The 25,850-nt window shown below is 43.7% G+C and overlaps 1 protein-coding gene across 1 annotated transcript in view; it reads right to left on the reverse strand.

Moving 5' to 3' along the window:
* Positions 1-25,850, reverse strand: part of AIMP1 (aminoacyl tRNA synthetase complex interacting multifunctional protein 1) — a 561,139-nt gene that overhangs the window by 312,629 nt on the left and 222,660 nt on the right. The window contains exon 4 of the mRNA XM_044060376.1: positions 22,983-23,191. Within this exon, the coding sequence (XP_043916311.1) occupies positions 22,983-23,191 (209 nt within the window). The remainder of the gene's footprint in view (positions 1-22,982; positions 23,192-25,850) is intronic.

Below are 25,850 nucleotides of genomic sequence, written 5' to 3' on the forward strand. Positions count from 1 at the left end.
TGAGGCATACACTTCTGGTCTGGAGCCTAGAGTCCCCATGTTGGTGATGATCAGGTCCAGTATGTTTTCCCCTCTTGTGGGAGTTGGTAACAAGTTGTTCCATAGCATCTGAGTTTACAAATTCTAGGAACTTTTAGGCTAGGGTGTTGGAGCTAGAGTAATGCTCCCCGTCTATGTTTGGGTAGTTGAAGTCACCCAATATAATGGTGTTTGGAGAGACCTTCATATTTTCCAGTGTTCTCAGGAAGGCCGAGTGGGGTTCCTGGGTTTGGGAGGGTGGTCTGTAGCAGGCTATAAACTGGAAGGCAGTTTTACCCACTGTTAGTTGCACATGGATAGTCTCTGATGCTTCGTGCTGTGCCACCACCCTGGAGGTGTGGGTATCTTTGACGAATATTGATACTCCCCCTCCTTTTGTGGTTCGGTCCAAGTTTTGGGGCCGAAAAGCATGGTATGAGGTATAACCTGGTAGTGCTGGGGTGCTCTCGGGAGTCTTGAACCAGGTTTCTGTTACTGCACAGATATCGATGTTCTCCATGTTAAGGAGAGTTTCGAGTGCTTGCATCTTGAGGTTTAGACTTCTGGCGTTGAGTAGCATTACTCTTAGTTTCTTATCCCTTGTGATACCTATGGAGGTGGGTTTGTCTTTTGAACCTTGCCTAAAAAAGGCACTATGGGGGTAGCAAGAGCCTTTGCTAATATCCGAAAGCCCAGGGGTGACAGGTGCAAGCCGTCCCTAGAGAAGCATTGTGGCTTGTCGAGCATGTCATCCCAGGCTGAAAGGCATTGGATCCCCTTTGAATGACACCAATACTTAAGCCAATTGTTGAAATTGATCATCTTTGTCTTCATATTGTGGCATCATTCTTGGTGAGGGTAAGATGCTACTCAAGGTCAGGGTCATACCGGCCTGGGCTACATGCTCAGAGAGCTCCTCTATGTCTCTTTTCATGTAGTCCAGGGAGGTACATCTCAGGTCATTCACACCAGCATGGACAATGACTGAGTCATATTTGTACTTGCCTTGGAGTGACCTGAGTGCTTGTGTTATGTGGCGGATCCTAGCGCCCAACAGGCTGCTCACTGTGACCTTCTCCTTGTTCAGCCTGGTGAGCGGGACGTCAGTGTGCCTGACGATAGAGTCACCTATTACAAGTGTATCAGGTGTGTTGTTTAGCCTTAAGGGCTGTGACTGTTCAGCACACTGGCTTTGTGAGATATGTGTTGCACGTGTTTTGTTTTGGGGTAGCGGTTGCTTGGGTGTCTGCTTTGGAGGTCTCTGCTGCTTAGGCAGATTTTTATTTAGAGCCTCCGAGTATGTTTTTGTGTGTTTATGTGTTTGGTTTGCTGTTGAGGTAGGTCTATGTGAGACTGGAATTGTAGTGAGTGTTGTTTCCTTCTCCTCCTGACTGGTTACGCCAGTACTGAGTTGAGAGAGTTTAGCCTCCAGTTTGGCTACATGGTTGCTCTCACATGTGTTGGAATTTGTTGGGAGGAGGACAGGGTTGTCTGTGTACATGAAGCAGTTGTAACATTGCCTCAAGATTCCCAGATTCACCAGCTGGATTGGAGAGGAGATTGACAACTGACCTTTGGACATACTAGAATAGTATTGGGAATTCCTTTATGATTGAAAAAAGGGCCAATGGGGAACAAGGTACTCAAGGGGAGTTTGTGAGGGTGTAGTGCTTTTAATTTTTTAGTGCTGACTTAGTGAGCAAGTGCCAGGTAACTTAAGTGCAATGTGTTACAGGTAACTTAAATGCAAAAATGACAAACAGTAACTTTCTTTCAAGTGAAACAAGGAAATAAGTACAGTAGGCAATGCGGATATCACTAGGGATCCACAGAAGCGCTAAAAAGCCATGTTTTAGGTAGAATTAGCGTTTCAGGGAAATAACAAGCAAACAAACAACAGGCATACAAACAAAGCTAGATTCAGCAGGCCTGGATCTAGTCTATGCTACAGAAAACAAGGTGTACCAATTTCAGTAAGAAACAGTTCATATATGCAGGCACTATAAGCCTTTAACCAGAAATTCCCAGCTCAGAAGGGCAGAGTCCAGCCTCTCCTCCCACAAGAGTGCAGACCACGAACCTTCTTAATGTAAAATAACTGGCCTGAAGCCCAAGTGCTTAAACCAGAACTAATACACTTTTAGAATAACAGACACTGAGCCCTCAGTCAGCAGTTCCCAACTTAGAAGGATGTAAGCTACCTGTCCTGCCACCACAGTGCAGGCCACAAACCTTCCTAATGTAAAACAACTGGTCTGAAGCCCAAGTGCTTAATCCAAAAGACTTAGAATAATAGCTACACTTTAATCAAGTTACTACCAAGCAGTAATAAATACAATTGAATACTTTAAAGAATGCCTGGATTAGTGCTCAAGTTATACAAATAAAGCTAGATTCAGCAGGCCTGGATCTAGTCTATGCTACAGCAAACAAGGTGTACCAATTTCAGTAAGAAGCAGTTCAAATATGCAGGCGCTATATATTTTGAGGGCAAAATACTGGGCTGCCACGAATTTCTGAGTGGCCCGCTTAATTTCCGAATTTCCCGGTCTTTTTTTTATTGTTTTGTTTTTGTATTACCAGTTACCACTTGTGGCACTTTAAATTTTTGGCTGATGTCATCACGTATCACCAGACTATAGGGCATGCATGATGACATCAGCTACTGCCTGTTGGACTCAGAGGGAATAGAGAATATAACAGTGATGGCAGGTGGGCGGATTTAAATTCCGGGTAAGAACAACTGTTTCTTCTGGTCAGAGATGCTGTATGTGTGCAAGTTCATTGTTTGCACTTTGCATTTCCAGCCAGCTGCTCTAATTCAGCCATTACTGTGCAAGTTCATTCTTAGTTTATGGCTGCAAGTTTATCTTTAGAGTGCGATATCCATTGCCCTTTGCTGCATTTTTTACACTGATGTACAGTGGTCCGTTGGTTTATCTTGTATGTGAAGTTTGTTCTTAGTTTATCGCTGCAAGTATATCAAATTAGAGTGAGATAAACTAAGAACAGACCACCGTATATCTTTAGAGTGAGATATGTCCGTTGCTCTTCCTGCATTTACATTGAGATAAAAAGTGCAGAAGTCTGTTTGTTTATCTTGCGCGTGTAAGTTTTTTCTTAGAGTTGCTGCAAGTGTATCTTTAGAATGAGATATACGGTGGTCCACTGCTCGCTGTATCTACATATATGGAAAGTACAGTTGTGTACACTTCCCATAAATGTAGATGTTCGAGTGTATTCGCTGTTGCAGTCATTACATTTGGGTAATCTGCTGGAAGGTTGCCCTCAGTCGGCCTGAATAACAAAGTCTTCGGTCCTGCGTCGGTTGCTGTCTCCTCTTCCATGACGTCAGGTCATCAGGGGTATAAAACATGCAGCTGATGCTATTTTATTCAGTTTTTCTTGCCCCAGATGTCAAGTGCCCCCTAAATGGGGAGCAAAAATATATATAAAACAGTAAATATATAAATGCACTTTTAGAAACAAACTTTACCTTCAACTAAAAGCAAATACACCACAAAGGCTTTTGAGTATAGTGAAGGAAAGAAAAGGTATAGAAAGTGGGATGGCGGGTGGGTAACCCGGACTGCAACAGTGAATACACTGGAACATCTACATTTATGGTAAGTATATACAACTGTACTATGTTCTTCGTGTTTCACTGTTGCAGTCATTACATTTGGGTAGAATCCCAAAGCTATGGATGGGAGGATGGAACTAAACAGTATTAGGAGCAGCTATAAGGCCCTGCAGGACTGCAGTGGCAAAGCCTACCCTGGATTTGGAGAAGAGAGGTAAATGATAATGCTTTGTGAATGTATGAACAGAGCTCCAAGTAGCAGCTTCTAGAATGTATTTGGTTGGGATCCCTCTGAGAAAAGCTGCTGAAGTAGAGGCAGCCCTGGTGGAATGTGATCTGATCCTCTTGGGCACAGGTTTACCATGGTGCAAATAGCAGAAACGAATGCAGTGGCTTATCCACTTAGAAATAGTCTGCTTTGATATAGCCTTCTCCTCTGACCCTAAAGCAAATACTACCAGTAGTTGCTCAGACTTTCTTAGAGATTTGGTCCTACTTAAGTAGAATCTTAGTTGTCTGTGTACATCCAATGAATGCAGAATCCGCTCCCCCTTGTTCTGCGGATTTGGGTGAAATGTTGGCAGGTGAATGGTCTGGTTAAGAGCCACAGTGGATACCACCTTAGGCATAAAAGAAGGACTGGTCCTGTGGGACACCCTGTCCGGGTAAAATATAATAAAAGTCTCCACTGCCATGAGAGCCTGTAGTTCTGAAACCCTTCTTGCTGAAGTGACTGCCAAACAAAAAGCTGTTTTCTAAGATAGAAATTTTATATCCGCAGTAGCTGCTGGTTCAAAAGAAGGCAGGGTGAGTTTTTGAGCACAAAATTGAGGTCCCATGCAGGAGTTGGTGCTCTTTAGGGAGGCCTTAAATTTTTGGCCCCTCTAAGATGCTGTTTAAGCAGAGGATGAGAAAAGAGGGGAGGGCTCTGTGTTGTAATGAGCTGAGATGGCAGAGGCATGGATTTTTATTGAAGAAAAAGATAGGCCCTTGTCAAGCATCTCAGTCAAATATTGTAAAATCTGAGGAATATTGGGATTTGCTGTGTCTATTCCTTGTGCTTGGTTCCAAGCAAAGAATCTCCATTTATCAGCATAAGATTTTCTAGTACTAGGCCTTCTGGCTTCCAAAATGACATCCATCACAGATTTACTGAGAGGTGTTGTTTGAATAATTAGTTGATTAGCCATGCTGCAAGATTCAGAGTTTGGAGCTGAGTGTGCAGAATTTGATAGTTCTGCTGAGACAGCAGATGAGGTATTTGAGGCAAGTACCATGGAGGAAGGCGAGACATATTCCTCAGAAGTGGGTACCAGTGCTGGACAGGCCAGTCCGGAGCAATTAGGATTTTTGTTTTTTCCTGTTTGACTTTTAGTAAGACCTTGGAGAGTAGAGGCAGAGGTGGAAAGGCATAGACTGATAGGTTTATCCAGCTGAAGGATAGAGCATCCACTTTCCATGCTTTTTTGTGATGAGTTCTTGTACAGCATTTGTCCAACTGATAATTTTGGGGAGAGGCAAATAGATCTATGTCTGGGCTCCCCCATATCTGTGTTAACATGCTGAAGATTTGTGGATCCAGTTTCCATTCGTGCGGGTCCATAAGATTTCTGCTTAGGTCGTCTGCCAGAGTATTTTGCTTTCCTGGCAGGAATTGAGCTTGAAGATGTATTTGGCAAGTCAAGGCTGTGTTCCACAAAGCCATGGCTAGTCTGCAAAGGGGATAGGAATGTGTACCCCTCTGCTTGTTTATGTACCACATAACTGTGGTGTTGTCCGTCTTTATCAGTAGTTGTCCCAGATGAAGTAAGTCCTTGAAGGCTGTCAGAGCATTCTGAACAGCTAGCATCTCTTTCTGGTTGATATGCAGATGCATTTGGTTTGGGCTCCATTTGCCCTGAATGCATCTCCCTGCCAGGTGGGCCGCCCACGCATAGTCTGATGCATCTGTAGTTAGGGTTTGGGTGGCAGGGGGTACAGTGAATGACAGTTCCTTATTTTGGTGACATGTCTCTGCCCACCAAAGAAACTAGGTACCACTGAAGTTTCCTCATATGCAGTCTCGCATATGGAATTAGTAGAATGCAGGATGCCATGAACCCCAAAGCCTGCAGAATTTGTCTTGCAGATAACTGGGTTTTTGTTGCCATTTGTCTGAAGCATGTTGTCAGTTGCCTTTGTTTGTCTGGTGTAAGGTAAGCCATCTGGGCAGTTGTACTCAAGCTTGCACCCAGGAATGTAATTATTTGAGAGGGTACCAGCGGATTTATTTTCGTTTATGGTGTACCCTAGGCATGCTAGAAGCCTTTTTAAAAATGCCAAATGTTGAAGAAGAGCGTCCTTGTCCTTTGCTTGAATGAGACAATCGTTCAGATAAAGATAAATTTGAATGCTTCTTTGTCTGCAGAATGCAATTACTGGTGCCAGGCACTTTGTAAAGACCCTGGGTGCAGTAGATAAGCCAAAGGGCAGCGCAGAGAATTGGTAATGCAAAAAACCTGCTTTGAAGCGGAGGTATCTTCTGCATGATTCCCTTATTGGGATATGCAGGTATGCCCCTTTTAAGTCTATATTCCTGCCTAGCATAGGCAGTAGCTGCTGTAAAGTCAGCATTTTGAATTCTGGAATGTCCAGGAACTTGTTCAGAATCTATAAATCTAGTATTGGACGCCATGAATTGTCTTTTCTGGGTACCAGGAAAAGTCTTGAATAAAAACCTTGTCCTTTTTCCTTTTCTGGTACCGGCTGAATAGCCCCCATATCCATGAGGGACATGATTTGTTTCTGGGCCTCTGCCCACTGGTTTTGTGGCAGATCCGGCCATCTGTTTGGAATTGGCAAAGTATGGAAATGAAATCTGTACCCCTGGGATACTATGTTTAATACCCACTTGTCCTGGGTAATTAACTGCCAATTTTGAGCATGAAGTGCTAGTTTTCACCCCCCAAGCGGGCTGCCAAAAGATAAGTGCTTGGTGATGGTAGAGGAAAGTCATTGAGACTGCTTACTGTAGGGTTGTGCTTTGTTTCCTCCAGATTTGGAGGTGGAGGCACCCCATTGCTTTGACCTGTAAGAACCCTGTGATTGGTATCTGGAGCCTTTTGAGCGCCTGGATTTGCCCTGAGTGGCTCTGTTGGACACAGGAAAGGACCAATTTTTAATAGGCCAGTGCCTACTGAACCCGGGTGGCTGCACTTGCAAGAAATCCTTTACAGTTTGCACAGATTTAGCTTTGTCTTCCATTTTCTTTAAAATCTCTTCTGCCTTATTACCAAACAGGAGTATCATGCTGCAAAGGGGCATCCAACAATTTAGCTTTAACATGATCAGGTAGATTTTGCTCCTTGAGCCAGGCATGCCTTCTAATCACAGATCCAGTAACGGCGGCCCTACAAGAGGCCTCCAAGGAATCAAAACCACATTGCAAAGTATGCTTTCCAACCTGTTCTGCTGAATGCAATAATTCCTGTAACTTTTTATTTTCCACACAATCAGAAATCAACATCATTTTCGGTTTCAGTACGCCCATAACATGCTGTTGATATTTAAGCATATGAAACTGATAGTTTAAAGCCCTGATTGCCAAAAGTTGCAGACGTATAAATCTTCTTGCCCCATCTATCCAGCGCCCTGGAATCCCTATCAGAAGGGGTAGGATTTTTAGCTGTAGAGGCCTTTACACCCTTGGGACCCTGAGAAATAGTCTCAGGATCAGCAGCAGGATTTTTGAAAATAGATTTGTGGGAGTCAGGAACCCTGTAATATCTGTCTGGCTTACTAGGAGCCTGAGGAGGCAGGGAATCAGGAGCCATGCTTGATTCCGAGAACACATAATCAACAATGTCTAATACAGCAAGTATTGCCAAAGGCCTATGCTCAGGAAGAAGAAGGAAATCCCTAAAAGCCTTTTTTTGATTCAGAGAAGTCCTGACTCTCCCAGTGAAAATGTTCCCTTAAAGTATGCAAATTCTCTCCAAAAGAGTAATCCTCAGGAGGAGATGCAGATGGGATGGATTCCTCTGCATCAGAATCCTCATAGGGTGGAACAGAAAATTCCTGATCAGAAGAGGAATCAGAAGAAATGGAAACGTGATCTGAAGATTCATAATCAGTGCCTTGCCTAGGCCTCTTAGAAGGTGGGGGTTGGGAACCCCTGATCAAGATAACTAAATCCTCAGCCATTTTGATCATCTGTTTTTTAGGCATAGGGGCCTGAGCACGTGGCTCATGCGTCAGTTTTTTAGACATAGTTGTTTTTGACCTTGTTTTTGTTGCTGGCGTCGGTTTAATATAAAAATGTTGTGGCCTGAAAACACCCTCAGAAGCCGGTGCCTGCTCAGCGGCTCCGGACCCATCCAAGGGAGAGACATCTATGGGTTCAATACTCTGAGAATCTCGCAGCATACAGAGTCCTGCAACTCAAAAGTAGTGGGTATCAGGGCTGCAAATGCGCCTCACTGAGTACCAACGAACTGGCGACTGGCTTAGGAGAAGCTTCGCCGTCGCTTTTGGACCTAGACGGTCTGTTTCTGTCTTTTTCTTTGCGTTTTTTATGAACTCCGGTAGTCGGATTGCTAACAGACGACATTTCATGATAATTAAATCTTGAACCAAAATATTTAGAAGCAAACATATACAGACGCTTAATAGTGCATTGGTTAAATCTAGCACAAAACCGACAGCAAGGTACATTGTGATCAGGGCCTAGGAAAGGAATACAGTACAAATGAAAATCCTTATGAAGTATTTGCTTCCCACAAGTAATGCAATTATTAACTTTTATTGACATCGGTAAGGAGCATGAAAAAGTTTCCCCAACGGGGTACTTAGCTTTAGTTTGAAGACTTCGGTTCTGAAACTCGAATACGAAAATTTCAGGAGTCGGCCGACTGGCACTTGCGAACTGCTTCCGGCACTGCACGGCAAGAAAGACTGAATAAAATGGCTTTGGCTACATGTTTTATACCCCTGACGACCTGACGTCATGGAAGAGGAGACCGCAACCGACACAGGACCCAAGACTTTGTTATTCAGGCCGACTGAGGGCAACCTGCCAGCAGATTACCCAAATGTAATGACTGCAACAGTGAAACACGAAGAACATCTGTGTATTCAGCCATTACTGCGAGATATATGGTGTGTGTTGCTCTTAGTCTTTTCTGCATTTGCATTATATTAAAGGTGTGTGTTGCTCTTAGTCTTTCCTGCATTGCATTTAAGTGGTGTGCGTCTTTCTGATACTGTGTGTGTGTGTGTGTGTGTGTGTGTGTGTGTGTGTGTGTGTGTGTGCGCGCGTGCGAGTTCATTATTTCCACTTTGCATTTCCAGCCAGCTGCTCTAAATTCAACCGTTAGTGTGCAAGCTCGTTCTTAGTTTATCACTGCGAGCTTATCTTTAGTGTGAGATGTCTCTTGCTCTTTGCTGCATTTTTTATATTGAGATATACAGTGGTCCATTGGTTTATCTAGTGTGGAAGTTCTAGAGTTGCTGCAAGTCTACCTTTAGAATGAGATATATGGTGGTCTGTTGCTCGCTGCATTTACATATACGGAACTGTGTATTCAACAGTTACTGCGAGATAGTGTGTGTTGCTCTTAGTCTTTCTTCCGGCATTTAAGGTGTGTTGCTCTTAGTCTTTCTTCCTGCATTTAAGGTGTGTTGCTCTTGGTCTTTCTTCCTGCATTTAAGGTGTGTTGCTCTTGGTCTTTCTTCCTGCATTTAAGGTGTGTTGCTCAGTCTTTCTTCCTGCATTTAAGGTGTGTTGCTCTTAGTCTTTCTTCCTGCATTTAAGGTGTGTTGCCCTTAGTCTTTCTTCCTGCATTTAAGGTGTGTTGCTCTTAGTCTTTCTTCCTGCATTTAAGGTGTGTTGCGTGCGTGTGTGTGTGTGTGTGTGTGTGTGTGTGTGTGTGTGTACGCTCATGCATGTAAAATGCCCCAGAACTAGTGGTTAGGCTTACTCAGGGCTGAAACCTTTTACCTTAGGTACAAGAAGCAAGAGCCTGAGTTTGCTACCCATAGCACCACTTCTGAATGAAGAAGGTGCAGCTCTCAACTGTGCAAATTTTCACAGAATGTCTGGAATGTGTTTGTCTCATACTTTTTTTGGGCTGTTCCTCTTAAAATTTGGATGGTGCAGTGGTAGTGTTGTTGCCTCACAGTAAGAGGTTCTCTGGTTTGATTCTTGGCTGAAGTTCCTTCTGTGCAGAGTCTGCATGTCCTCCCACTCCCTGCGTTTATGTGGGTTTCCACCCATGATACAAAGACATGCGTCTGGAGCATTTCTCCCCAGGCCTCTGCTGAAAATTAGCTTTGTTCCAAGTTGGATTTTCCCCAGTAAACAAATGTTAAATAAAAATAAAATTTGCAGTTTTCTGGCAAAACGGTGATAACTGAATTCACTAAACAATGATAGCCATTTAAGTTTGTCTTCCTATCTTTCAGGAAACACATGGTAACACAACATTTATTCTCGCAACGTTCTAAGATTATACAAAGTCCCTGGTTTTGGGCCTTTGCCCTCACCCCAATACATTTTGGCTTTTTCCTGACTTCTTGTGCTGCACAGTTCTTCAGTGAAAGAGAAGTTTAGTGCTGCTTATGCAAAGTCTACTTGCATTTAGTAGCACAACAGGTAGTACACTTGCTTTTGCTGCAGAAGGCTGTATGTTCTACTCCCACAGTAGGTAGATGGATTGCTAATACTGTACTCTGTTGTACTTTTAAAGGGGGTAGATGCTGCAGTCCTGATAATGTCCTCCTTTGGTGGAGATACCTAGTAACTATGAGCCTGTTATCAGTTTGCCATCCATTCCCTATTTAAATATTACTAGCTTATTTTTTTTAATATAACATAGGCAATTTATTCTTCAAGGGCAACAGGTACTTTACTTGGTAGATGTTTCGTGTGCAAGGGTCCAATGATTTGAAAACAGCCCAAGGGTAATCCTTATCTGCATTGGCCAGATGCATTTTCTTTGGATGTGGGTTTCAATGCTGTTTCAATGAATGTGACAGAAAAGTTTTAATGTTAAGTCTGTTTTTATTTGAGACTGTATTGCTTTGTTTAGCAGATGTCTATTAGTGTTTGTGCTATAAAATGTAAAATAAAATCCAAATAATCATTGTAGAAGTAAAGCAGTATGCACACTACAGTGTTTATGGTAAATGGGGCGAAATAGACAAGTAATGGGGCATTGGAATGGCTGCAAGGGGACTCTGGGGCCATATCTTGGTAGTCTGTTCTTCACTTTGCGTTTTGAAAGCTGGTATCCCACAATTCCATTGGAGTGGGCAAGGTTACATAATTATGCCTGCAAATTTTATGTTAATCAGCGTACAGATTTGTACCTATTTTTCATGGGCCTTTGTCCAGCTTTTTGATGTTTCCAGGTTGAGAGGTCTGCACAAAAAGTATTCTTAATGCACGGTCTATAAAGTACAGTTTTGTACCTACCATAAATGTAGATGTCCGAACTGGATAGCATCTGCAGTCATAACAGCTGGGTTGTCCTGTCGTCAGGCAGCCCTTCAGTCGGCCGGATTCCAAAGTCGGTCCGCTTCGCTGATGTCGCACTTCACCCGACGTCATCTCTGTTGGTCTTCGGGTATAAAGGCATCAGCCGACGCCATTTTCCTCAGTGTTTCTTGCCCCAGATGCCAGAAGCCCTCTTGAAGGCTAAAATTTTTGGATAGAATGCCAATGTTTCCAAAAAAGGTATAGGTAAACACAAAAATAAGCATGTATGTACATATATACAAACAAATACACCATAAAAGACTCCCCCCCACCAGTTAGCTATTAGGGGGGGGTAAACACCCTAGGAGTACCACAGAGGGAAGGAGGAGGTAATCCTGACTGCAGATGCTATCCAGTTCGACATCTACATTTATGGTAGGTACAAAACTGTACTATGTCCTTCATGGATGCATCTGCAGTCATAACAGCTGGGTAGAATACCATAGCCAACTAGGGGAGGAGGATAAAGGAAGATTAAGGTGTGTTTAGGATCCCTTGCAGTACAGCAGTGGCAAACCCTGCTCGGGATCTGGAATATAGAGGCAAATTATAATGCTTGGCAAATGTATGCACGGAGGTCCAAGTAGCCGCCTCAATAATGTCTTTGGTTGCCACTCCTCGTAGGAAGGCTGTGGTAGTGGCTGTTGCCCTTGTAGAATGAGGTCTTACGTTCTGTGGAATTGGTTTTCCATGGAAGGAGTAACAGAATCGAATGCAATTTCCTATCCATTTGGAGATTGTCTGTTTGGAAATAGCTCTTCCTTCCCTTCCTGTTGCATAGGCTACAAAAGTTGGTCAGTCTTTCTGTTGCTTTTGGTTCTGTCCAAGTAGTAGCGTAGCTGTCTATGTACATCCAAGGTATGCAATATTCTTTCCCCTGTTTTGTGGGTTGGGAAAGAAGGTAGGAAGGTGGATTGCCTGGTTTAAGGACACCCTGGATACCACCTTAGGCATAAAGGTTGGATTAGTCCTCATGGACACTCTATCTTGGTGGAAGATTAGGAAGGGTTGCACTGCCATTAAGGCCTGTAGTTCTGAAACCCTCCTTGCTGAAGTAATTGCCAGTAGGAAAGCAGTTTTCCAAGACAGGTATTGTAGGTCTGCTGTTGCTGCTGGTTCAAAGGGTGATAAGTGTCAACTTTTCTAGTACGAAGTTTAAGTCCCAAGTTGGCAATGGTGGTTTCCTTGGAGGTTTTACATTCTTGATTCCTCTGAGGAACTGTCTGAGCAAAGGGTGTGAAAAAACCGGTGTATCAAAGCTGTATTCTGCTGAAATAGCTGATGCATGTATCTTGATGGAGGAGTAGGACAGGCCTGAATAGAGAAGTTCGGCCAGGTACTCCAGAATATTAGGCATATCTATGTTTGACACATCTTTTCCTCTTTCAGAACTCCAAGTGACAAACCTTTTCCATTTTCCAGCGTAGTTCCTTCTTGTTGAAGGTCTGCGTGCTTCAAGAATAATGTCTTTAACTCTTTGGGAAAGTTCTTGATTAGCTGCTGCTATGTGATGTTCCATGCAGTCAGTTGTAACGTTTTCAGGTTTGGATGTATGGTGCTGTAGTTGTTCTGAGTTAGCATCAAAGGCATCAGTGGTATTGGCCACATATTGTTCTGAGACATGCTCCTCAGGAGTGGGTACCAATGTTGTCTTGGCCAGTTTGGAGCTATCAGGATTATCCTTGGCTGTTCCTCCTTGATTTTTAATAATACTTTGTGTATCAAGGGAAAAGGTGGGAATGCATATGCTGTTAGGCCTTTCCAGCTGAAGGAGAGAGAATCCACTTTCCATGCTAATGGGTGGAATGTCCTTGTGCAAAATTTTTGGAGCTGGTGATTGTGGGGTGATGCGAATAGATCTGAGTCATTCCCCATTTCTTTGTGATGGTCTTGAAGATGTCCGGGTGCAGGTGCCATTCGTGGGCATCTGATGTGGTTCTGCTTAATATGTCTGCTAGAGTATTTTCTTTTCCTGGTACAAATATTGCCTGTAGCTGGATGTTGTAGCTGAGTGCCAGGGTCCACAGTTCCAAAGTCAGTCTGCATAGGGGGTACGAATGAGTGCCTCCCTGTTTGTTGATGTACCACATGACTGTGGTGTTGTCTGTCCTTATCATCAACTGGCCCTCTTTGAGAAATGGTCTGAACTTTTGGATTGCCAGTTTTACTGCCAGCATTTCTTTTAGGTTGATGTGCAGGTGAAGTTGATCCTGAGTCCACAATCCTTGCACGCGTTTGTCCATCATGTGGGCCCCCCATCCTAGGTCTGAAACGACTGTTCTGATGTTCTCGCTTGCTTGACCTCTGCAAAAGGAAGGCCTGGGTTTGACTGGCATGCCTGAGCCCACCATAGGAACTCCTGTTTTATGCATGGAATTAGTGGGATTTCTGTTTCTAGGCTGTGCCTGTGCTGGGACCATAAATTCCTTAGGTACCACTGTAGTTTTCTCATATGAAGTCTGGCAAATGGGACCAAAATTATGCATGATGCCATGAAGCCCAAAGCCTGCAGAACCTTTCTTGCTGTTAACTTGTTCAGTTTTGTTAGTGCCAAGAAGTAAAGAGGGAGTTCTTTTTGTTTTTCTGTAGTTAGGAATGCCATTTGTCTTACTGTGTCCAATTCCGCCCAAGAAAGTCCTTGTTTGGGATGGTATCAGTCTTGACTTTTGTAAATTGACTGTGTATCCCAGTGCTTGTAGCAAGTGAATGACCCTTTGTAAATCTGTTGTCAACTTGCTTTTGTTGTCCCCTTGTAGCAGGCAGTCGTCCAGGTATGGGTAAATTTGAATTCCCTGTAGTCTGCAATGGCGATTACTGATGCCAGGCATTTTGTGAATACTCTGGGCAGTAGATAAGCCAAAGGGCAATGCTGAGAATTGATAGTGCTCTGATCCTGCAAGAAATCTGAGGTATCTTCTGCAGATTGGTCGAATAGGGACGTGCAGGTATGCCTCCTTGAGATCTAGAGTTACCAGCCAACACTCCTTGCCCAGCATGGGAAGAAGTTGCTGTAGGGTCAGCATTTTGAATTTTGGTACAATGATGTATGTATTTAAGGTGGACAGGTCGAGAATTGGTCTCCAACTTTTTTCCTTTCTTGGAACTAGGAATAGTCTGGAGTAGAACCCTTTTCCTTGCTCTGCTGTTGGTACTTTTTCCACAGCTCTCATGTTTGCTAACTCCATTATCTGTTGTAGAGCTTCTGCTTTTTGATTTGGAGGTAGATTTGGCATTCCTCTTCTGACTGGTAAAGTGTGGAAGTGGAATCGGTAACCTTGATCTATGGTTTGTAAAATCCACTTGTCTTTTGTTATGTGGTGCCAGTTCTTTGAAAATAAGGTTAACTTTCCGCCTAGAGGAGCTGCTATTTGTTCCTGGTAGGCTGATTTAGGATTAAGTCACTGTGGCTGTGCTGTAGTAGTGGCAGTGGTTGTGTCTGAGCCTCTGTTGTTACCTTGCCACTGTCGTCCTCTGTAGGCACCACCTCTAGATTGGTTTCTGCCTCTGGAACGCCTATTCCTGCCCCTTTGAAATCTTGTGGAGTCAGGAAAGGACCAATTTTGGCAGGCCAGTTCCTGCTAAACCTTGGGGTTGAACCTGCAGGAAATCTTTAACCGTTTGAACTAATTTTGCTTTTTCTTCCATTTTCTTTATAACCTGCTGTGCAGGTGTACCAAACAAACTTGTCTTATCCATAGGAGCATCTAGCAACTTAGCTTTAACATGATCCGGTAGAGGTTGCTCCTTTAGCCATGCATGTCTTCTTATCACTGTGCCAGTCATGGCTGATCTAAATGAAGCCTCCAGTGCATCATAGCCACATTTTAAAGAATGGTTACTAACCTGTTGTATGTTATTTACCATCTCTAATACATATTTCTTGTCAAGAGAGTCATCAGTGGTTAGCTTTTTAGTTAACTGATCAAGCATAAACTCTTGGTATTGTATCATGTGAAATTGACAGTTTAAAGCTCTAGCTGAGAGAGTAGCTGAAGTGTAAACCTTTTTACCCCATCTGTCTAATGACCTTGCTTCCCTTTCAGAAGGAATAGGGTTTTTAGCTATGGTCGCGGCTACTGCCTTGGGACCCTGGGATATAGATTCGGGATCTGCAAGAGGGGCCTTGTAAAGGTGGTGATGAGTATCTGGCACCCTGTAAAATCTGTCTGGTTTGGCAGGGGCTGGGGCAATGAATCTGGAGCAGAGCAGACATCATTGAAAGCATCATCTACCACAGAGAGAACAGGAGGTATAGCTAAGGGCCTGTGCTGTGGAAGGCCTAGAAAGGTTCTAAGTCTTTTTCTGGAATCTGAAAAATCTTGTTGCTGCCATTGGAAATGCTCTCGCATGGCATGTAAGGTTTCCCCAAAGGAGAATTCTTCTGGAGGAGAAGCAGCTGGAATAGATTCTTCAGCATCAGAATCTTCAAAATTGGAGAAAGGGGCCTCTGGCTGGTCAGTTATGTCTGATTCATCAGCTGAATCATCAGAGGACACTGGCTCAGGGCTCAGCCCTAGGTCTCTTCTCTGGGGGCTGAGAGGCCCTGTCTGGGTGGGATTGAGATCCTCTAATTAATGTAATTAAATCTTCTGCCAAAGTAAGCATTTGATTACTAGAAGAGGGCCTGGTACAGGGGGGTTTAACAGGCACTTTTTTAGAAGTCTTGGCTGCTTTAGCCCTGGCGAAGGCCTTAATGGACATGGCTGCTGGAGGCCTAGCAGCACCACGTGCTGGGGTAGAGACATCCAAGGGAATGGTGTCTGATAAATCATTGGCAGCCAGAGAGGATAAAACTTCTGAGGTTGGTTCAAGAGTAGTAGCAGGGGCCTCAGCTGTAGAGATAGATTCAGCTGTACTTTGATCAGTTTTCTCGGTTTCGGCCGAAACCGAGACACTCGGGTTTGTTTAAGCATGGTTTCGCCGAAACCGGACCGCGAATGTCGGTCTTTATCTTTGCATTTTTTGGCAGAAAGTGTAGTCGGAGGTTCCGACGACATAATGTACGCAAAATCAGAACCGAAAAACTGTTCTGCAAACTCCGACCGACGCCTAAGCCGCTCGTCGGGTTGAAGGAAGCACAGGCCGAGCAGGCTGCTACGCCGTGGGCTGGGCTGGGCCTAAACAAGGCAGACAGTAAGAGTGGAAATCTTTATGAGGTATTTGTTTCCCACAGGTTAAACAATTATTAACTTTTCTGACATCGGCTGAGGCAAGAAAGAGTCCCCAACGGGTACTTAGCTTTAGAAGTCTTCAAAGTAGTATTCGGTAGAAATAATCTCTGGATCCGACCGACCGCACTTGCTAACAGCTTCTGCTTGGGCGCCACGGCAAGAAAGACTGAGGAAAATGGCGTCGGCTGATGCTTTTATACCCGAAGACCAACAGAGATGACGTCGGGTGAAGTGCGACATCAGCCGAAGCCGGACCCGGACTTTGGAATCCGGCCGACTGAAGGGCTGCCTGACGACAGGACAACCCAGCTGTTATGACTGCAGATGCATCCATGAAGGACATCTGCTGTAACTGTTTGGTGTTAGACATTGGGCACTACAGGAACTTACGATCACTAAAAGTTCCCCATCCCTCAAGAGGATATATGTACATAATCTTCAGAATGTTACCCAAACAGTGAAAAAGACAGCCTTGTTTTCAGCTTTGGCAAAATGTGTGTGTGTGTGTGTGTGTGTGTGTATATACGCTTGGGGAGTTGATGTAAATTAAGTTGTTGTTGTCTTTCGGCTTTTCCCAGTTAGGGGTCACCACAGCGGAACTCCGGTCCGCTAATGATTGGCAGTAGATTTTCATGAACGCCGAGGTGCCAGATCGACGTTCAGCCTTCAACGAAGGCACGCCCATTTACGCATGTCTTTTGAACACCCACCCAACAGCGGGGAGGACATGCAGACTCCACACAGAAGGCACTCCCCGCACTCCAGCCGAGAATCGAACGGGAGAACCTTTTGCTGTGAGGCAACACCACTGCGGAAGTCAGTTAATGTAAATTAAGTACTGAAACAAACCAAACAAAAAAAAAAAGACCCCAACTTTCAATACTACTACTAAACTACAGCATAGATCAGGATATGCTGCCATCTTCACAAAAAAACTACACAATAAATGGTTATTCAACATCTGTAGGTCTCAAAAAGACTCCTTTTGACAAAGACTGTAAAGACTGCAAAAGTACAGTTTTGTACCTACCATAAATGTAGATATTCGAAGATCCACATTGCTGCAGTCCTTACATATGGGTAGTCCGCTGTCCTCGGTCGGCCCGAATACCAAAGTATTAGGCTGACGTCGGTCAAGGCGCCTAGAACTGACATCAGAACGTCAGGGTACAAAAGCGCATGACCGACGTCATATCCTCAGTCTTTTCTTGCCCCAGATGTCAGAAGGCCCCAAAAAGAAAGGCCATAGCCAAAAAACAGAAAAGAACATCCAACCACCCCTGTGCTAACAATATTTACAATATGTACAATATTTACAATCCAAAACACATAACCACCCCAACTACAGCGGGGAAGGAGGGAGGGTTAACTGGACTGCAGCAATGTGGATCTTCGAACATCTACATTTATGGTAGGTACAAAACTGTACTATGTTCTTCATCTCACATTGCTGCAGTCCTTACATATGGGTAGAATCCCAAAGCAGAGGTAAGGGAGGATGGCAAAATTATAAAGCATTGGGGGCTGCCAAAATGCCCTGTAGAATTGCAGTGGCAAATCCAGCCCTAGATTTAGAGTAAAGTGGAAGGTGGTAATGCTTAGAAAAAGTATGCACTGAACTCCACGTAGCTGCTTCCAAAATATCTTTAGTAGCCACTCCCCTTAAAAAGGCTGTAGAAGTGGCAGTAGCCCTAGTGGAATGAGGCCTGATCCCAGCTGGAACCTCCTTACCATGATGGGAGTAACAGAATGCAATACAAAAACCAATCCACTTAGAAATAGTTTGTTTTGAAACAGGTTTGCCCTGAGAACCCAAAGCAAAAGAAACAAACAACTGCTGAGACTGCCTGAACCCTTTAGTTCTGCTCAAGTAATATCTCAACTGCCTGTGTATATCCAAAGTGTGCAAAATCTTTTCCCCTTTATTTTGAGGGTTTGCATAAAAGTAGGCAAATGAATAGTTTGGTTTAAAGCCACACTAGAAACCACTTTAGGCATAAAGGAAGGGTTAGTACGAAAGATACTCTATCCTTATGAAAAATTAAGAAGGCTCAACTGCCATAAGGGCCTGTAATTCAGAAACCCTTCTCGCAGAGGTAATGGCCAACAAAAAAGCAGTCTTCCATGATAAATATTTCAATTCGGCAGTAGCTGCAGGCTCAAAAGGTTGTAGAGTGAGTTTCTCCAACACAAAATTGAGATCCCAAGCAGGAGTAGGAGCTCTACGTGGGGGTCTTATATTCTTTGCCCCTCTAAGGAATTGCTTAAACCAAGGATGAGAAAATAATGGTGGGTCACAATCATAGTGAGCAGAAATGGCTGCAGCATGAACCTTTATAGAGGAGAAGGACAAGCCTTTGTCCAATAACTCAGTCAGGTATTGAAGAGAAGCACTTAAATTAGGTTTGGAAACATCAAAGTCTTTTGCTGTACACCAAATGAAAAATCTCCTCCATTTATCAGCGTAAACTTTCTTGTACTAGGCCTTCTGGCCTCCAAAATAACATTCAAAACTTGTTGTGGTAGCTGAGACCCTCCAGGGTCTAGAACAGAATATGCCAGGCTGTTAGATGCAGAGACTGTAGTTTGACATTGTGTAAGTGACTGTTCTCCTGAGACAGCAGGTGTGGAATCGAAGGTAAAGGCCATGGAGGCTCCCGTACCAAACTTCTCAGTAATGGGTACCAGTGCTGTCGAGGCCAATCCAGAGCTATCAAAATCATGGTTGGCTTGTCCTGTCTGACCTTTAGGAGTACCTTTGGGAGGAGAGGCAGTGGAGGAAAGGCATAGACGTGAAGATTGCTCCAATTGAATGATAGAGCATCCACTTTCCAAGCTGTGGGATGAAACCTTTTTGTGCAAAACTTTGGCAACTGGTAATTTAGTGGAGAAGCGAACAGATCTATGTCTGGAGTTCCCCATAACACTGTCAATTTTTGAAATACATGAGGATCCAATTTCCACTCGTGGGGATCCATTATTTGTCTGCTCAACACATCTGCTAAGGAGTTCTGTGCTCCTGGCAGAAACCTTGCCTGAAGAGTTAACTGTAAACTGAGAGCAGTCTCCCACAAAATCATTGCTTGTCTGCATAGAGGGTATGAATGTGTCCCCTTGCTTGTTGATGTACCACATGACAGTTGTGTTGTCTGTTTGAATCAACACCTGCCCTGGAAGAAGTAAATCCTTGAACGCCATCAATGCAAATTGGACTGCTAACATCTCCTTCAAGTTGATATGTAAATGCTGAAGTCTGGCAGGCCACGTGTCTTGTACCCATTTTCCATTTAGATGAGCTCCCAAGCTTTGTCTGAGGCATCTGTCGTTAGAATCTGACTCGCCTCTGGTCGGGTCACAGAGAGTCCCTTGTTTAGGTGACATTCCTGAGCCCACCACAAAAATTCCTTTTGAATGCAAGGTATTATCTGAATGACAGTGTCCAGATCTTGGAAGTGTTGCGTCCATACATTTTTGAGATACCATTGTAGCTTCCTCATATGCAGTTTGGCATTGGGAAGTACCAGAATACAAGATGCCATGAACCCCAAGGCTTAAAGGACTGTCTTTGCAGTCAGCCTGGACTGACGAGACAATTGATGGAAATAAAGAGAAAGATTCTTTTGTTTGTCCGGGGTCAAAAAGGCCATCTGGGATGCTGTATTCAGTCTCACACCCAGAAAGCACATGTCCTGAGAGGGTACTAGACTGGACTTTATTTCGTTCACAGAATACCCTAGGCATCTTAACACTGCCATCACATACTGTAGATGATGAAGAAGCTCGTCCTTTCCTTGAGCTAGAATCAGGCAATCGTCCAAATAAGGATAAATCTGTATTCCTTTCAGCCTGAAGAAGGCTATCACTGGAGCCAGGACCTTTGTGAACACTCTGGGCGCAGTAGATAAGCCAAAGGGCAATGCAGAGAACTGATAATGAAAAGCCCCAGCCCGAAAACGCAGATATTTCCTGCAACTGGGCCTGATAGGAACATGTAAGTAAGCCTCTTTGAGATCCAGAGTCACCATCCAGTGATCCTTGCCTAGCAGAGGTAAAAGCTGTTGTAACGTCAACATCTTGAACTTTGGAATGTCCAGATATGTGTTGAGGATAGACAAATCCAAAATTGGTCTCCACGTGTTCCCTTTCTTTGGTACAAGAAACAGGCGAGAATAAAATCCTAGGCCCACTTCTGACAGAGGGACCGGTTGTATAGCTCCTATTTGAAGTAGTTGAGAAATCTGTTTGTGAGCCTCTAGTCTTTGCTGAGGAGGAACGTCTGGCATGCCTTTGAAAGGAGGCAAGGTATGGAAATAAAACTTGTAACCTTGGTGTATGATATCTAATACCCATTTGTCCTGGGTAATTAAAAGCCAATTTTCCTTGAAGAGTGCCAACCTTCCTCCCAAAGGTGCTGCCAGGCAAGAAGGATCTGGCAGCTGAAAAGTGGGTCATTGGGCCTGTTTACGAAAGGACTGGCCCCTGCCCTCACTTGAAGATTGTGCAGGTGAACTCCATGTCCTAGGCCTGAAGGTACTCTGAGCTCTGCCCCTACTACGCCTAGATCTACCCCTAGACTGAGAATCAGAGGAAGGATCGCCCACCCCTTAGTAGGCCAATTTCTACTAAACTTGGAGGCTGAACCTGCAAAAAATCTTTAACAGTCTGCATAGACTTAGCCTTGTCTTCCATTTTTTCAAGACAGACTCCACAGGTGGACCAAACAACACTTCAGACTGTAAAGGAGCATCCAAAATTCTTGTCTTAACATGGTCAGATAAATTCTGATCCTTAAGCCAGGCGTGCCTGCGAAGGACTGAACCAGTGGCAGCCACCCTAGAGGAAGCCTGCAAAGCATCAAAACCACACTGTAAAGAATGCTTACCCACCTGTTCAGAGACATGTACCAAATCTTGTAATTCTTTACATTCAATGCCTTCCGCCAAAGCATCCACCTTAGATTTCAATTGAGTAAGAAGAAAATTCTGATATTTCAACATATGAAATTGGCAATTCAAAGCCCTCATTGCTAGAGTAGAAGAGGTATATACCTTCTTTCCCCATCTATCCAAAGCTCTAGCCTCCTTATCTAGAGGAACTGGATTCTTTACAACAGAGGCCCTGACACCCTTAGGTCCCTGGCTAATAGTTTCTGGGTCCGCCCTAGGACTCTTATAAAGATATTAATGAGCCTCAGGCACCCTGTAATACCTATCAGGTTTAACTGGCGCAGGAGGCAGAGAATCAGGATTAAGGGAAGCCTCTGAAAATACATCTTGCACAACATCCAGCACAGGGGGAATAGCTAAAGGCCTATGTTGAGGTAAAAACAAAAATTCCCTAAGCCTTTTCCGTGAATCAGAGAAGTCCTGACCTTCCCACTTAAAATGTTCCCTCATAGAATGAAGAGTCTCTGAAAAAGAAAAATCCTCTGGAGGAGAAGCAGAAGGAGTGGAATCTTCTGCATCAGAATCAGAGTAAGGAGTGAATTCCTGCATGTCTTCAGCCGAAGACTCTGAATCATCTGAAACCTGTTCAAAACTTTCCAACTCTGGCTCCACCCTAGGCCTCTTATTTGGAGGGGGCATAGAACCTCTAATCAGAGTAATCAAATCTTCTGCCATCTTAAGCATGTGCTTCTTAGGCACAGACCCTGCTGAACTAGGACTGACACCAACAGAAGCCAAACCTGGCCTGCCTCTGGAAGAAGCCCTGGAAACAGAAGGAGAAGGCCTAATTACCCTGGGAAGGGAGGGGAGTACAGAAACCTGGGAAGCCCCCTCAGCCTGACCTGCCTCCTGAGAGGCCACATCCTGCAAAATCAAAGTCTCCCCCTGAGATTCCAGAGAAGCCTCCGTCGGAACCACCGGCTCCACTGAAGCCTCTAAAGAACCGGCGTCCGGAACGGACGACTCATCTTGCCTGGGTTTAACCACTTTGTCTTTGCGCTTCTTCGTGGAAGCGGGCGGAGTATCCGACGGCATATTATAATTGCACCGCTTACCGAAGACTAGCCTAGCACAATCCAACCTTCGCTTAATAGTGCGCTTATTAAACCTAGCACAAAGCGACACCGACTACGTGCTCAGGCCCCAAACAAGGAATGCACAAAGAATGATAATCCCTATGCGGTATCTGTTTCCCACAAGAAATACAGTTATTCACTTTTTCTGACATCCGGTAATAAACTGAGGCAAGAAAAAACCAAAATATTCCCCAACGGGGTACTTAGCCAACTTGGATTCGATCTGAAACTCCGAACTCAAAAAATTTCAGAACGCCGAACGGCACTTGCAACGCTGCTTCTGCATCGGACCATGCGGCAAAAAAGACTGAGGATATGACGTCGGTCATGCGCTTTTGTACCCTGACGTTCTGATGTCAGTTCTAGGCGCCTTGACCGACGTCAGCCTAATACTTTGGTATTCGGGCCGACCGAGGACAGCGGACTACCCATATGTAAGGACTGCAGCAATGTGAGATGAAGAACATCTGCATTTCTGTGAGTATGTAAATATGTGCAAGACTCCCAACAACCAGGAAAAACACTAAATAAAACTAAGTAACAAATACTAAATCTCTCTACTTGGAGCTCATAATGGGTAACTTGAGATTTGAATGACTACATATGAAGGCTGTAGGCTTTCAGTTGTACTTTTCAAGCTGTAATAAAATGGTAGTAGTCCAAGATTTTTACCTTATCTATGGGCACGTGGTTCACTAAGCCACTGACAACAGTTCGAGGAATACCTTCTCCAACATCCACTTCTTCTACATACAGAGAGTCTGCATCTGGGTGCTTTTTGGCTGTGACAATCAGTCCAACACGTAGATCAAGTCTGGAAACATCCACAGGTTTGGAGTCATCATCTCCTCCAGATGTAGTTTTTTTCTCCTTCTTTTCTCCTGTTAAAAATAATTCTGTTAGAAATTCATGAACAAAGTTTTAAGTCCAGTATTAGGCTGCTAATTTACTTGGTTTTCAATAGGTGAGTAAAGCATATTAGGGCACAACTGTACATTTCCATTTCCAGATGTAAACCAGAAGAATGTAACATGAACAAGTGACTCCATCAGCAAGAACACTGCAACAGTGAAAAAAGACTAAGAATGGAGAAAATAGCCAGTGTAAAGCACAGCATGGAGGAGACTATGAGACTCAATTGTTCTTTCACATAAACTTGTGACTTACATACATTCAGGCAGTTTTGTTAAGTGTTTTGCATTGCAAATAAAGATGCTTGGAAAATGGAGATAGGTCTAAGGGACCTGTTTGAACTCAGTGGATAGCTTTTCAACAAGGGAAGTATTCAGGGGAACTTCAGTCCCCCCCATGCCCTAAATGGTACATCTCCCCTATGCACTAAATGGTACTTCTCCAGCTCTCTTATAAGAATTCTCAAGTACATTTGTGAAATTATATATTTTCATTCTCTATTCAAAGAAAATATAGCTTAATGTCATCTAAAGAAGTCTCACAAATCAAAAAAGAACACTTACGACATAACTTTCTCAGGCCTGTACTTTACTGAGATTCAAGCAAAGCCATATACCAAACTGTCTGCAATGTTGGCTATATCAGGGAACACAAATCCAGCTTTGGCTACTAAGCTGATCTGAATAACACTACAATTAGCCAAAAGTACAGGTGACCCTTCCTCCTTCTTCTCCTTGCCTTTGTAATCTAAAGCTTGGGCACAAGCATTATATGCCTGTAGCTGAGCACCAGGCATGATGTTATTCAGAGAATGATACAATGGAAAAAAAATTACATTTTACAGTTCAGTCATGATCCGTTTACTTCATTGTCAACGAGACTTGGAAAAATCACTTCTTGTGAAAGTGATTCGGAAAAATCCCACCCCCATGAAATGCCAATTACATCAATTTGACACATTTTACGTTTCATTGAATTCACTTACTAAAATTCATTGTAAACAGTTAGCTTTCCTGACTTCAGTTCTTGCAAAAATACCGCACTCATCCCTAAAATCTCTGCATGTTAAGTTCCACTTATGTACTTTGGTTGCTAGCTGGTCACTGCTGTAAAAAGCATGCTCATATAGCAGTCCCTCCCGTCCCCTTCTCCCTGGCTTTTCTTAGTAGCATTCTTCATAAAACACTGCCCCTCTCATAAGTACATGGTTACACTGTGCATGTGGTTTTGGGTGCAGTAACCTGGAAAATGGCAAAACAGTCAGGAAAGTTGAGTGCAATACAGTAAGTAAATAAACACCCTTCTGGGCAGCTTAACTTTTTAAATCAGGTATGAACAAAATCAATGTATAACCCCAGAATACAAACTCACAACGATGTTGTATCCGTTCTGTTCCAGCACCTATAAGTTATTAAGTTACTAATGCCAGCAACACTGCCAGGTTTGCAGTAAGACCAGAATCACGGATGAGGCAGAGATAAACTAGAGTGTTTATTACAAGACAGGATGCGAGTTTCTCCCTCTCCAGATCTGCTTCAGGTTGCAGAGACTTTTGATCTCTTAAGTTCTGGTTTAACAGAGTTTGTGTGCCTGTAAAAAAAAAACAGACTGCAAAACAGTGGCACATTTACTGCAGAATGAGGGGGTCCAGTGGTTTTCCTCCTTATCCTTTTTTGGTTGTCACTCCTCACCATACACTGTCAGTCGGTAGTCCTTGTTTTGAATTTCAAGGTAAGAAAAGATAACTGCTGTGATCTAACCGGGTACACTCAACCACTGGATTTAAACAATGCATACATCTCAGAATACTATGGTTACAGTTTCTCGTTTAGCACATTTGCCTGGTTAAACACTAAGAGCAGCTGACTGTGGAATGATGGAGGGGTCTAGAAAAATGGCACCGTTTAGTTTACCTGGCAAAGCTGCAACTGATCAGTCAAAAACTTTTAAAGCAGCTTAAATCTTGCAGTTTGCAAGATGCTAATTACTGATCTCTGCTGCTCTGTGAAATATGAAGAAAAAGTTGTACTTTTTGTAAATAAAGTGAGCTGTATGATGCAATTTTTGGCACTAGTGTAATTTTATAATGATGGCTTCAGAACTGGGGAAGTGAATTTTTTTTTCAGTGAGAGACAGTTACCAAATGCTACTACATTGCAATTTTTTTGCTATTAACCTGAGAGCATTTTTAGTTGTTTTTTCTTTCGGCTTTTCCTGGTTAGGGGTCGCCACAGCAGAACTCTGATCTGCTAATGATTGGCAGTAAATTTTTAAGGTGCCGAGGTGCCAGCTCGACGCCCAACCTTCAACGAAGGCACGCCCATTCACGCATGTCTTTCGAACGCCACTCTACCGTGGGCAGGACATGCAGACTCCACACAGAAGACGCTCCAGCCGAGAATCGAACAGGAGAACCTCTTGCTGTGAGGCAACAACGCTACCGCTGCACCACTGCAGCTTTTTTGAGAGCATTTTTAGCACAAGTATATGCATATTCCAAGCACTTGCTGGAGCTGTTTAGTATCAGTGGATGAGCAGATAATGGTGCCAAACTTGCAGTCATCAGTAAACTCAGTCAATTACATTTTTTTAGATATTGGACTGGATGATTGCAAAATAAATGCCAAA

This window comes from Protopterus annectens, chromosome 2.part0 (genome assembly GCF_019279795.1).
Source record: "Protopterus annectens isolate FY-2018-M chromosome 2.part0, PAN1.0, whole genome shotgun sequence".
Lineage (NCBI taxonomy): Eukaryota > Metazoa > Chordata > Ceratodontiformes > Protopteridae > Protopterus > Protopterus annectens.